The sequence below is a fragment of the Nematolebias whitei genome, chromosome 19 (assembly GCF_014905685.2).
Source record: "Nematolebias whitei isolate Nwh7 chromosome 19, NemWhi1, whole genome shotgun sequence".
In the NCBI taxonomy this organism is placed as follows: Eukaryota; Metazoa; Chordata; class Actinopteri; order Cyprinodontiformes; family Rivulidae; genus Nematolebias; species Nematolebias whitei.
In genome coordinates, this window is record NC_056516.1 from 33,982,572 (window position 1) to 33,997,465 (window position 14,894).

Here is a 14,894-nt window from a genome sequence, read left to right on the forward strand (position 1 = left end):
TTTTATTTTTATTTTGTAGTTCTTTTAGGTGTGTAAAGAATATTTTCATTTCAGAAGTGATGTTTATATCTCTAGCTGAGTAAAATAAAAATAAAAACAGATGCATTGTTAGTTTCTTTAATACACAAAAAATGATATATTTATTGATTTAGTTATTTTTTCATCAGTAAGGGGTACATATTGGTTTATCTTAGCCGTCAACATCCTATAGTTGTGTCACTTCATACCCAAATATTGTACGAAACAATAAAAAAAAAAAAAAAAAAACTGTATTCAATTCTCAGTGGACACAAATATGAAGCTTTAGAGGCAGGGCAGCCGGCTTGGGACCCGAGAGTCCCAGGGTCGATCCCCAGTCACTGCACATCACGTGGCGTCTCTGGGCAGCACGTCTAATCCCCAAAATGTCCCCCGGGCGCTTTCAATAGCTGCCCACTGCACCACCTGGTGGTGGATGGGTTAAATGCAGAGACTAATTTCGCCATTGTATGGAAACATACAGTGCTGACATTGTGATGACATTATTATTATTATTATTATGTCACATTGTGATCAGATGGCTTAGCTTGACGGGGCTCACCTCTTTCTCTCCACAGATGTGACTGATGGTGGACACAGAAGCAGGACTGGAGGCGGGGCCAATCACAGAAACCACGCCCTTTGGCAGGATCTGACACACTGACATGAGAAACAATATTTCATTTTAGACCTTTATATGACTTCAAATGTTTTCCATGCAGCTGTTTTAGAAAAAAAAAATCACATTTACATACAAATTTTACAAACAACAAAAAAAAAACTCATTATTTAAACAAAAATGTTAAATAACAAAGCATCATAACGGTTGGCCGGTAGTGTCATGATTCTTGTGTTTGTATTTCCTCTGACATATGTATGAGTTTATGTTTTGTTTGTTTGTTTTGAATATAGTTTGCCATGGTGCTGTTTGTTTTTGTTTTTATGAGAGTCCTTGTCTTTAGCTTCTCAGTGTCTCCACGTATCAGCCAGACTACCTGCTTCTATGAGATTAGCTGTCTAAATGAAAGTAAATACATTTTCACTCGGTCACCCAGGCCTGTTAACTCCACTCACACGTCTTTTGTAATTAATTAGTCTCACCTGCAGCTACTTTCCCATCTTTCAGTTTCAGTCTGTCTTCAGCGGGTCATTGTGTTGTGTTCTCTCCTGTCTTGTGTTTTCAGTTACTTTGTGTTTTGCTGCCACAACAGCTTCTTTGTTCTGAGCCCTTTTGTGTCAGTCGGCTTTTTCGGATTCCACTTTCCACCAACTTTGACACGTTGTTTTTATTAGCTACCATAAAATTAAATGGGTCGAGTGCGTGATTTCACATGTTGTCAGTGTTAGCTACCAAAATACAATAACACACGTCATCTTGTCATCCTAACTGTCCTGCTGAGAGAGAAATACAAGGTTGTTGTTATTCTTTGTCAAGAGTTGGGTTATTCAGTGCCTAAAGTAACATATATTTAACTGTTTATGTTATTTTTTCCATTATTTTACAATCTACGTAGATAACAAAAATTATGTGATGTTGTTTAAAATGTAACAAATAAGTAAATACATAGCTTGTAAATCTCCTGTACCCACATTTTATTTACAGTGGAACATAGCAATCATATCACATTTTTAAACTAAGAAATTGCATTTTTTTAATTAAATTTTATAAGGGGTTGCTTGGAATTTATGGCACCAACACATCTAAAAAAAGTTGGGATGGATGAAGCAAAAAGCTACAAAAGAAAGTGAATGTGAAACAGCTGGAAGAGTATTTTGCAACAAATAAGGTTACCAGATTTTTCACTGGATAAGTCGCACCATTTTCATAAATTTGCAAGTCCTGTGACTTATACACCGAAGCGATTAATATACATCCCCCTCCCCATATTTATAATCCACATTTTGACTGAGATCTGACGATTTTAGTCATTCTGACACGAACAATATTAAACATTACCATTTTCAGCCACTAGAGGACCCTCGACCAATATGGCAAGCCAAGTGTCACATTAATAGGTAAAAAATGGCTATTAATGAGAAACTTGGCTTGCCATACAAGCCACGTTTGTCTCCAGAACTCCTGGAGCAAAGGTCAAATCAGCTGCATTTTGCCGCATCGCCCAGGTAAAATGCAGCTGATTTGATCATTAAAGTGCATTTATTAAGGAAAAGTTCAACTGAGACACACCTTTACTGTAATTTCAAGCAAACAAATAATTGTTTTTAAGTGTTAATCTTGTTAAATTATTGTTGAAATATTGGAATGACTTTTAACAACTTGTAATTTACAATTCATATCATTGTTTAAAAAATTAAAACTACGTGAAAGAAACTGTGATATGGGACACTCGGGCAGCGCTGCATTTAAAACAGGTCTGATTTTATTCTGGACCTCCCTGCATGGCCTCAGAATCACTTCCATACTTGTGTAACACACTTAACGTGTGTTAGATAAGAAAGTTATTGATCCCGCAGGAAATTGTTGGGTACATATTGGGTAAAGTTTTATTCTGCGCAGAAGAAGCAATATGTGAACACCTTCCAGAAACACTGCCACCTTCTGGGCCAAGGCTTATTAAAAATGAACTAAATGAAAGCAGAGAACCATTTTCTGGCCATATGAATACATTTTTATTATTCTTCTTAGAAATCACTTCCTTCTTACATAAAAGAAGAGTGATCATTCAGTCTGGTATCAGTGCCCAGCTTAAAAGCAGGTTTCTCTGATGGTATATGGGTGCATTAGTGCCAATGGCATGGTGAACTCGCATGTGTGAATGGACACCATCAATCCAAAACAGTATAAACAGGTTTTTGAACCCCCAATGCCCCCATCCAGCAAATAAGTCCAAGGAGTGTTGAACACAGCCCAGAATGTGACAACCGTCGCCTCCAACAACACCACCCACCGGTCTCCTCAGTTCCTAAATATTTCCTGCCTGAAAATGGAGGGGGTGAATCACATTGTTAAACATGGGTTAGTGACATCAAACTCCTATTTACGCTAATATTTTTCAAAAAACAGAACAATTTCTCACTTTTGAAATGTGCATTATGTTCTATTGTTTGAAAAATTGGATTTAGAAGATTGGCAAATTGTTTAATTTAGTTTCAAATGACATTTTTCCAAGTTTTTCAAAATTTGAGTTGTTTTAAGAATTTATTTTATATATATATTTTTTTTAAATCTAAGAGTGCTACCCTTTACAATAAATAAATAAAGTATGTATGTAATGTTGACAATTAAAGTTTAATCAGCATGTTTTTCCTCTGGACATTGTGTTTTTTTTTTCGTGCTGTTCAACGTGCACGCTCTTAAAGGAAATCCAAAGGCCTGTCCTCATGTCGCTGGCCGATCGTAATCGAACATCAGCAACAGCTGCTCGTTCAGAACGCTGCAGCGCTGAAGTCACCGTGACCTTGTGTTCTGTTAACGTTCAGGACCTTGAAACGGTAATGATCCATCTGTCCTCGAGTCTTTTTGACCGCTCGCAGCATGTCCTGCTCATCGTGTAATAAAGAAAAGGTAATCTATTCATCGGATGTTTGATGAGGGGAACAAAACTGACTCTGGACTAATCAGAAACAAGCAAGAAAAATGTTTAAAATATTAAAGGACCATAACGTAATATGCTATTAAGTACAAAACACAACATATTTGTTTCAAGGACTAATGTATATATATATATATATATATATATATATATATATATATATATATATGTGTGTGTGTATAATATTTTTGACACTTGAATATAATGAATGTCCAGTTAGAGTGAAGGCAGTGACTATTTGCACCTTCTGCACTATTGACTTGGAAAGGTTGAAGCTTCACTGTTCCTGCCCTCTTCCTCTGCCAGAACATGAAAAAAAGCAGAAAGACAGATCTTACTGGTGTCAGTGGTGTCATACTGGGAGTCTTTCTCTAGCTCGTAGACATCCACCTCCACCCTCGCCTTGGAGGTGCCCACCATCTGACTGTTGATGTTCTCCCGTGCCAGAGCCAGCGCCAGGCGCTCACCGCGACCACACACTGACTGGTCATCCAGCAGGGCCGCTGGAGGAAATGGGACAAAAGAGGAGATCCAGTTTGTTTTAATTACACTGGCATCACATAAGTTCAGAGCACAAGATGAACTCAAAGGACTGTGAATGAAACTGGTCGGCAAAACCAGTTCAATTAAAGTTCATCTTCCTGTTCTCATTTGTTTCCTGATATTTAACTGACTGAGAGCACGTTTCAATTATGAAAGATTAATTATTTCATTGTAATTTTGGAATTATTCACAATTACACAATAATGAACTCAGAATTTAAATTGGCTTTTTTTTTCCTCCAATTGGTTTTTAGTTCTTTTTCCCCCATTACCACATTTTTTTGTTCAATTTATTTAATTTAATTTAATGCAATAGTCTCCATGGTTCAGAGCAAATCATCATTGCTATTAAACGGCTCACAAATCAGTGTTTTTCTCCGTTAACTTGGAAATCTTTGCAGCCAAACTCTGACACAGTGTGCTGGACACACTTGACTTTAGAGCCAAAGAGGAGACGAACAGAAGGAGAATTTGTTGTTAAATGTTTGTGTTCAGTGACATAATAGCACTGATCTGTAAGTAATAAATGCATACTTTAACATCTACAACCAAAATGTATGTTTAATTTTAGCACTGATTAAAGATTTTTCTCCTTCAGAGATTAATTTAATACATTATTTTATATATCTTCATAAAAAGTGTTTCTTTTTACAATGTGGCACATATTTGCTAGAATAAAACATGCAATGCCTATAAAGCAAATAATGTAAAATCTAGGTTGTACATTAACACAAGTATACTCAAAATAAATAAAATAGGATTGAAAACCTTGTCAGATTTTTTTTTTCTTCTGATATCCACAAAATGGTGAAAGTGATGATATGTCATAGAAATATTAAACCCCAGAGAGCAACACGTGCTCAGTAGCAACACTAGCTGCTCTTGTGATGCAGAAGTGACTGCAGCTGGGTGGACAACAATAATGTTCAACATTTGCACAGTTCGACACTCTTTCTTATCACCTCTTGACCTCAACGTACTGCAGTTGCAATGCCATATTTTTCACTGCATAAGTCCTGTTTTTTGCATAATTTGCATACCCTGCGACTTATACTCCAAAGTGACATATTTATGTATTTTTTCCCATATTTATAAACCAATTTTTGGCTGAGATATGACCATTTTCATTTGAAAATATTGAACACTACCATTTTTAGCCACTAGATGGCAGTCGAGCAGCATGGCGTGCCTTTGTGTCATGTAATAGGTAAAAGTGGCTATTAGTGACACAATCAGCTTGCCGTAGCCTGCTACCTTCCTCTGCCTGAAGCAACCGTCAAATCAGCTGCATTTCACTGCACTGCCCTGGCAAAATGCAGCCGATTTGACCTTTAAAGTGCATTTATTAAGTAAAAGTTCAACCGAGACACACCTTTGCTATAAAGTCGAGCTAACAAATAATTGTTTTTAGGTGGTTATCTTGTTAAATTTCGAAGAAAGAGATATCAAGTCGTCCTCTGCGCGCTCATGCTTCTGTGTATGGGCTTTTAAAATGCAGCTGATTTAACCATCAAAGTGCATTTATTAAGGAAAAGTTAGACTGAGACACTCCTTTGCTATAGTTTTGAGCGCACAAATTGTTTTTTAAGTGTTAATTTTTTTTTATATTTTTAGTGTGTGTTTTTCTTAAGCATGTTTTTGCACTGAAAAAAAGAGTGGCTCTTAATTTCATTGTACTTGTGTAAAATGACAATAAAGGCATTCTGATTCTGATTCTTATTAATCTTGTTAAAGTCCTCCCGTGCGCGCTCCAGTGGCTGCCATTTGGCAGCCCATCGATTTTTGGCACAACACTGGCCCAAATTTCCGGGTTGTCAGCGATGATGCGTAACAAAAGCGACGCGTCAGCGATGACACATAATAGATGCGACGTATACGGCGAAGCGACATATTTATGGATTTTTCCACTTTGTTAGACATATTTGGACTGATGCGACTTATAGGGCGGTGTGACGTGTACGGTGGAAAATACAGTATAAGGTGCACTTTAAATTCTTTAATTTTCTCAAAAATCAACTGTGAGCCTTATAATCCAGTGCGCCTTATGTTTTAATTCTGGTTGTGCTTACTGACCTCAAACTGATTTTATGTGGTACAACTGAACAATGTTGAGTGACACCTGCGGTCTTTGAGAAAAGGCAACGTGACAGGAAGCAGGATGACGGAACCTAAAACAGCAATGATACTCATTCCTGGATCTGCACAGAGCGCATGGAAGTGAGGGCATCTGTAGGAAGTGTAGCGTGTAGAACCACCCATCCTCGTCTCGGCTTCCTCCTACTACAAACAGTGAAGAAAGAGGAAGCCACTGGCTGTGTACAGTAACACCTGTCATGTTTATTTTGGTTGCACTCTCCCCGCTGACTCGTCTGCTTTGCATTTGAACCTGCGAGCGTGCATTTGAAGAGTGGGCAGATGGGAAGGATGTGAACGCTCACAGACAGCAGATGGAAATGCAACAAAATCAGTTCGTTTATTGCACAAAAAATGTATCCTGAGTGCAAAGATTTGTATTTTTTTTTTCAATTTCAAGTAGGTAAAAACAAGTTTCCAGTTTCATTCAGATGTATAAAGCTAATTAGATTAATACCTTCTTTTCTAATATACTGAAATAGCAACACATATGCATGCACGTGACTTGACTGTGAACCATAAGCTTAAGTGTATTTGCATTTGAAACAGTGGTGTAGTCTGTGATACGCGTACGCGGGTATATGGAGTATACCCACTCGAAAAGCTTGGGGATTTCAGTATACCCACTTAAACGTGCCTAATGACACGAGCCCGTGTCACGTATTATTGGCAATGATACGTGACACGGGCTTGAGTCATTGTCAACACATCTGGAATATTTTATAGACACATTGAGTTGGTTCAACCTGTTTTTTTTTTGTATTATTTATACTTCTATACTTGCTACTTAATACTTTAACATGTTTTGCTTTGATACGTTTTATAAATTCTATATGTTTTCAATATAAAGCCAACTGTTGTACAAAGTTTTGTTGTAATATAAGCATCGGAGAAATTTTGAAATGTTCAATATGCTTAAAAATCAAAATAAATTAACGATTGCATTGCACTAACTGGTGTACTTTGGTTTCTAAGCACAGTATCACCACTGCAAAAAATGTGGACTACACCACTGATTTTAAACATTTTGGATCCAATGGCTTTAACATTGTGGAACGCATACACTAAATAATCAAAAGATTTTTTTTAAATCACTACTAAAAGTTTAAGCGAGTATGTCGTTGCGACTCACAAACGAGCAAATCTGCTGCTGCTGCCGGCATGTGTTCAGGATTGGATTTGTGTTTCTTCAATAATTAACGACTCTTGGAGTAAAGCAGGAGGCAATTTATCTTATCCTTCCTCAAAAAGACTGTTGTAGTTTTTTTTTTGCAATTTAGGGTAATACAAAGAGAGCCAGATGGTTCATGTGAAGACACCACATGTTCCCAGTAACTAACAAAACAAAAAAAAGAAGTAAAACACGAACTCACTTGGGAACTGACACTTTTTTCTTAACTTAAAAACCATCACCCGTTCAATGGAGCAACCTCATGTCATTTATAATTAACATATTTACTGAAGGGTGCAGAGGGGGTGGAATGTGACCCTGGTGATTTGGGCGACAACTCTTTTTGCCTTTTTGCTGAACAGCAACGTCATCAACAAATGGTCACTGACACGGTGGTGCAGTCACTGAAGGTGTCATCTCACAGCATGAAGGTCACAGGTTTACAGATCACCTGGAGCCACCAACACATGCATTTTAGGCTAACTGGTAACACTAAATTGTTGCTAGGTGTGAGTGAGCGTGTGAATAGTCGTCTCTATTATTTGTCCTTTGTTGTGTGACCATTGTGCAGGATTTTTTGTTCATGAACAAATATTGCCAAGTCACACAAAAAGGCCTAAATGTAACATCACATAAGTGTCAGACACCCTTGCTGTTTCAATTAAAATTAGTCTATGTCTCTATAAATTATAATAATAGTAATAATTAAAAACAAATCATTAAGTCCAAAACAATGACAAATGTCTGCTCTCATAAGCACATGCAGCTAACTGCAAACAAACTAGACTGTGATTGTATTTATTGCTCTGGTCCCCAAGATGTTCCTGATGGCATTTGTTGGAAACCAAATGAGCAAAAAGCTCAATATCTTCCCAGAAAGATACTGAGGAGGGAGGATAAGAGGAGGACTGGAGATAAGGCAGCAGATAAAGAGTCCACTGTGGGAACTTCACCAGTGTTCAGGCACTATCTCTGTTTACACAGTATCCAGTGCTTGTGACCGCTTGCACACAAAGAATACACAACACTTCTGAAACGTATAGTTTTAGAATATAGGGACTTTTTCAAAGTCACTGCCATGTGACAGTTCATGTCCTTCCATTATAAATACAGATATATCAGTTCAGCACTGCAGACATGCGTAAAGACAAACAATCCAAACTTGAACTCTTGACATTTTTACGACAGTCACTTTCCTGTCTCTTGTTTTCTAATAAAGCAAGAAGCACAGATGGGCTATGTTTGTTTTAGCTCACTGCTCATTTCCAGGTAGACATCAAGAGACAGAAAACGTCTGAATAAATAGTAAAAGAGAGCCAGCTTGAATTATTACTATTGATTTTTTTTTTTTAAGCTGGCAGGGACTTCTCAAATCTTTTCAAATATGCTTTTATAGAGAATATTTTGCCAGTTTAATGTGATATATATTTGAAAACACACTTGTTCAGTTATTTCTGCAACAGCTTTGTTCAGTAACAGCTGAGGCATATCACAACAGTCAACAGGCCGAAGGCGAAGTGCACCCTGTACGGGTCACCAGTCCATCGCTGGGCCAAGACACTAACAAGATAGGCACCTTGCTCACAAAGCTCATGTGAGAAATGCCCATCCACACTGAAAACACAGAAGTTATTCATTCACAGGCAGGACATTCGAACTCAACACAAATAATCCTGATGCATGCTCAATATTCATGTTTAGATACATCTAACAAGGTTGAGTCAGGTCCTCTGGATGGATTATTTTTGTTTGTTTCATGTTTTATCCAAAATACTTCTTCAGTCTTAGCTGCAAGCAAACAGACTTACAAGCAGCACCTTTGCATAAGTTTAAGATGCTCCTCAGGCTGAAGAAGTCTTTTGGATAAAAGACAAAATGACAAAGAAGAACCTGTCCAGAGGAATTGAATCAGCCTCGTTAGATCAACTCAGATTATTTCAACTCAACTGGAGACTTTTTAACGTTGAGCTGATTTATTTTTTGAACCAGTAAATGGCCATACAGCCCCAAATAAGAGGCAAAATATGATAAAACGTATCTTTTATATAGTTGTATTACTACAAAGTGAGTTCACTTCAGTTCAAACACTCTTAGTAGTCCCTCGCTACTTCACAGTGCAACTTTCACGGACTCGCTCTATCGTGGTTTTCAAAGTAAGATTGGACATGACACACAATTTGCTGATTGATGGATGAGCCCCATGAAAGGCATGGATATTTTTTCAAATTTAAAATAAATTATTTTAAATTATTTAGCACCTGCTGCAACTGTGTGCAGCCCACAGCTGCAGGAGAAGCTTCCGCATCCAGCTTGAGAAACTCCAAACTCCCGCAATAAACAAGGTACTACTGTAGTTGACAACTAAAGTTTAGTATTGACACCAGGAAAAAAGGTGAAAGATAAAAGTAAATCAATATCACGGAGGGAAGAAAATGTGTGAAATGCTCTCCTGCTTGTTTGTATTTGTTGTATAAAGAACTGAGAGTTAGAAAATGTATTTGCCAAACGAATGAGCGTAAGTGAAGTAAGAACAAAATAATGAATTTGGTCTTACATCTCTTATTTGATAGATTCCAATTTTATGAAAATAATGAATCTTCTTCATACAAACAAGTTAGTCATGGAGTTCCTCATGGTTCAGTGCTTGGGCCAATACTATTTACCTTTATATATGCTCCCATTAGGTAAAGTTATTAAACAGCTTCTTATATTAAATACCTTATTGTTCCATATTTTCCCAACAGAGCACTTCACTCTCAGACTGTAGGTTTACTTGCGGTCCCTAGAGTTTCCAAAAGCAGAATGGAAGGACGATCTTTCAGTTATCAGGCTCCTCTTTTGTGGAACCAACTTCCAGTTTCTGTCTGTGAGGGTGACACATTGTCCAGTTTTAAGACTGGGCTTAAGACTTTCCTTTTGGTAAATCCTATAGTTAAGGTTGGCTTGTTCTGCTGTGATAGTCTTAGACTAGGGGAGGACAAATGGACCTGATTGCCTTACATAAATTGTTAAAATTGAATAGTTTTCATTTGATATTATTTCTATCTTAACATGTTATTTTTGACCTGCCATTGTGTATCTGTTCATACCAAACCCAGCTGGTCGAAGCAGATAGTCACTATTTTTTATACATATGAATGTTTCTGTTCAGTGCCCTGAGATGACTTCTGTTGTGACTTAGCGCTATATAAATAAACTCAATTAAATTGTTTCCTCCATGCATTTTTTTCAATATTTGTTGCTGATTATTATTAACTCCATTTTGTCTTATTCCATCCATTTTTGTTTTTGCCTTTCTTCTGTGTGGACTCCAACAGGATTCATTCAAATTCAATTTGAAATAATCACATTTTAAATTCACTTTGTATCTGGTTAACAAAATGGCTTTCGTCCTATCTTTTTGTTCAGCGGTACAGAAATGTCATGTTGTATTTTTCAAACAAGACTGTACTCTATATCAAGTCAAAGTGATTCACTCTGAGTTTAACTTGAGACACACTGATTAAATCCCTTTTATGAAATCAAAAGAGGCTCTGCAGATATATATTTGTGTTATAACTTACCATCACTAAAAATCCACTAGCTAATTCTATTGTCACATACAACCTCTAATATAGCTGACAGCATTTGTTATGAGGGAGGAAGTCCGGGCTCCGGAGGCCACAGGAACAATTCAACGAGACAAGACAAAAAGAAAAGTGAAATAAATAAATAAATTGCACCGCTGATTTGCAGTTGGGATCGCAGTGCAATCCTCTTGTGGACTGTGGCCTTTCAGAGGGCACAACTTCACACTTGTGTTACTCAAAGTGAAACTATGTTTTTATAGACATATTGATTTTTTCCATCTCTTTTGACAAATAGTTTGGTTTACTTGGAGAAATGTGATACTGTGGGAGAGTAACTCCCCGAAGGATCAGATGGCCTTGCAGTAGACAGATGTGCACATTGTGGCATCTCGGCTGTCATCTCTTCATCTTTATTAGTTTTTCTCTGAGTTTGAAACCTTCCTGGTGAAAACTGAATGTGGATCTGTTTTCAAGCAGCTAGCTAGCAGTGGCTTCAGGGGTAGTTTTGTCAGGACTTGGAAGCATTCCTGTCAGCAAGCAACTCAAAATGACACTTTGTTTTATTTCCAAATATTTCAAACCTTGAGACACATTTAATTTGCACATCTTAGCAGGGCATGACATTTTTTTTATTAGAGACCAAGACAACATATTTATGTTTTTTCTACTTCAACTTATGGTACATTTACTGTATTTTGAACTGGAAGGACATTTTTCATGCTATTACTTTTTGCTTTGCTATAAACTGCAAAATATCACGAGAAGTGCTTTAAAAAGAGATGAACATTGATTCCCCCCCCCCCCCCCCATATTTATAACCTAATTTTTGGCTGAGATCTGACGTCAACGCTACCATTTTCAGCCGCTAGAGGGCGTTCAAGTAATATGGCAAGCCAAGTGTCTCATTAATAGGTAAAAAGTGGCTATTAATGTGACACTTGGCTTGCCATAGAGGCCACCTTCGTCTCACTCTGGAACTCCTGGAGCTGCATTTTGCCGCACCGCCCAGGCAAAATGCAGCTGATTTGACCATTAAAGTGCATTTATTAAGGAAAAGTTAAACTGAGACACACCTTTGGTATACTTTCGAGAAAAAAAAAAAAGCTTTTAAGTGTTAGTCTTGTTAAATTCTTGTTAAAGTCCTCCCGTGCACGCTCCCGTGGCCGTCATTTGGCAGTCAACTAAATTTTGGCTCAACACCAGCGCAAATTTCCGGGCTGTCAGCAGTGCCGCATAACAAATGCGACGCATCAGTGGTGACGCATAATAGATGCGACCTATATGGCAAAGCGACTTCTTTATGGTTTTTCCACTTTATTAGACATATTTGGACTGATGTGACTTCTACAGTGGTGCGACGTATACGGCAAAAAGTACGGTATATATGTTGTTGTTTTTTCATGGGCCTTTGGAAACTCAAAAAACAACACAAGCAAATTAATTTCCAATTATTTAGCCACTGTTTAATAAATAAATCACAACATCAGTGAGACTGATACATATTTTGCACTAATTGTTGTTACATTGCTTAACATTTGTCATTGCAACCTTGTGTTTTATTTATTAAAATTGGTCAGATTAGGTTTAGCCTCATGCAAAAGATTGTTTCCACAACCAGATCACAACTGTATCAAATGCTGGATTACAGAAATCAAGTAAACTAACAGTTTGATGGTGAAACTGTATATTTTCTAAGAGTTTAAATGATTTGTCTGCATTTGATTATATGTGTTGTTATAAACAGCCTGCCTGAAAATTATAGCCTGTTTCAAAAAAGAAAAGAAAGAGGGATTTGTCTATTTATAACCAACTATAACTATAAAACTCAATATAGGACATTAAATATCACTTTTCCCCCTATAATCAACAGAGAAAACAAAAACAGGTCTTATACGGTGGTTTCGGTACTGATTCTATTGTATTTATACAAACATTTACAGACAGAAGAAAAAAAACTGCATCACTTGGGGAAAATATTCATAAGAGGTATTATTTAAACTCATATTTGTGTGTTCTGTTCTGTTTCTGCCTGTTGGCACTGAGATAGTGGATACAGTTGGAGTATATGAGATATTGGGTTCAATTAGGGTTTATCTCCCAAATGTGAAATATTTTACTTTTAAATCCCACACCGACTCCATAACTCAATAAATAAAAGCTGACCAAACAGAATAATGCCCTTCTAAGTTTGTTTTCATGGAATAAATCAATCCTGTGGTGACAAATTGCCCTTTAAACACCGTCTCATCTGCGGTTCAGAGATATTCAATGATGGACAAAAGGTAATGATTCTGTTGGAACAACTTACAGCACACGCTGAAATAAAATCTAATAATTCATCGCATTTTGTCATGTAGTTGAAGGACACTGACACTGCTGAATGCTAAACATCCGTTACTATAATATTTATGCTCCAGACTGGATTTTTATTCTGTCATAATATGAAGTATCTATGTGATGCCTCTTGGGTTCTTCTCATGTTTTTATGATCTGAAAGACTGGGAGAAACCAGTCGGTGCATAACCAGGTTGGATACAACAGCTTTTCATTAGATATTATGTTAATTATGAAAAAAAAAAAAAACTGTTCTGCCAATCCTTCCATTGTGCTTACAAAGGCAAGAAGAAAGCAGACTTTTTAATTATGTATACATTAAGTAGCATTTAAAAAAAAATGTTGATCAGCAATTATCGTACATGTCAAGTTTCTTGCAGCTTGTTTGAAATGTATGAAAAGCGAATGTTAAACTCATTGGACTTGTTTTCAAATCTGTTACTGATCATGTTTGCACAGTAAATTTGTTGTTTTCTTTGGGCTCTTGCGTTCTGCGGGGAATGCCATAGTGATCAAACTTGCACAGAAGACTTGGCAATTGTTGTATGCCGGATGTCCTTCCTGACACAATCTGGGCTCAAACCGGCAGCCTCAAGATTACAAGACCGTGGCGCTGATTATTGATCTACCACAGGCACCACACACTATAAACTTGACTATTTTTGTTGAAGCTTTGAAATTGTGAGGATCTTATAAGCATTTTATGCTTCTTATTTGAATATGTATCCCTTTCTTTTTTTAGTTTAAAAGTGTAATTGAAAGAAGATTTAGAAATAACATCAACATTTTTATACACGATCATAACAGAACTGCTCACTGACTGCTGTGTTTAAAAAGAAACCTTTGGTTTATCTGAATGCTAACTAGAGGAATACCTATTGATCTGTAAGTCGGTGCAACAGTTTGGTTTGAAACATGCAACAAAAAAACAAAATCCCTCTAATTATAGGTGCCATCTCTGATATAATCTAGGTCATTTGTTTATATGACAATACAGCTGCCTGTAAGATAATAATAATTAACGTGTGGGATTTGATTCTTGTTCATGGGGAGTGCAATTATCACTTTTTGCCTGTATCTGCAAATAGAGCATAACACTGGAGGGACAGCTTCCAGAGATATTGTTTGCATGAAAATGATTTCCTGGCTCACTAACATTTGCTTTTTGGCTAATTAAAAATATGTTACACATGCACTAGTGAGCAGATGCACATAATTACCATGGTGGACCAGTGGATAGGCACTGTTGCCTCACAACAAAATTACCCTGGTACAACTCATGGGACATTTCTGTTCGTGGAGTTTGGATCCGCTCAACATTTCTGCTTGGGTTTTCTCTGAGTACTCTGGTTTCCATCCGCAGTCCAAAACCATTTATGTTATCTTTGACGACTGTCCCGAGGTCAGAATGTGTGTGTGTTTTGTCCATTTCTGTGTGGACCTGAGTTGGACTGGCAACATTTCCAGGGTGTACCTGCATCTACCACCCAGTGACTACGGGACAAACACAATGAGTGGATTAAATATCATCCATCCATCCATATATATGTATGTATATATATATATATATATT

General features: G+C 37.1%; 1 protein-coding gene across 1 annotated transcript in view; it reads right to left on the reverse strand.

Moving 5' to 3' along the window:
* LOC119425511 (glutamate receptor ionotropic, kainate 5) overlaps nt 1–14,894 on the reverse strand; it is a 116,110-nt gene that overhangs the window by 96,073 nt on the left and 5,143 nt on the right. The window contains exons 2-3 of the mRNA XM_037693040.1: nt 3,911–4,075; nt 581–678 (exon numbers count right to left, since the gene is read on the reverse strand). Of these exons, the coding sequence (XP_037548968.1) occupies nt 581–678; nt 3,911–4,075 (263 nt within the window). The remainder of the gene's footprint in view (nt 1–580; nt 679–3,910; nt 4,076–14,894) is intronic.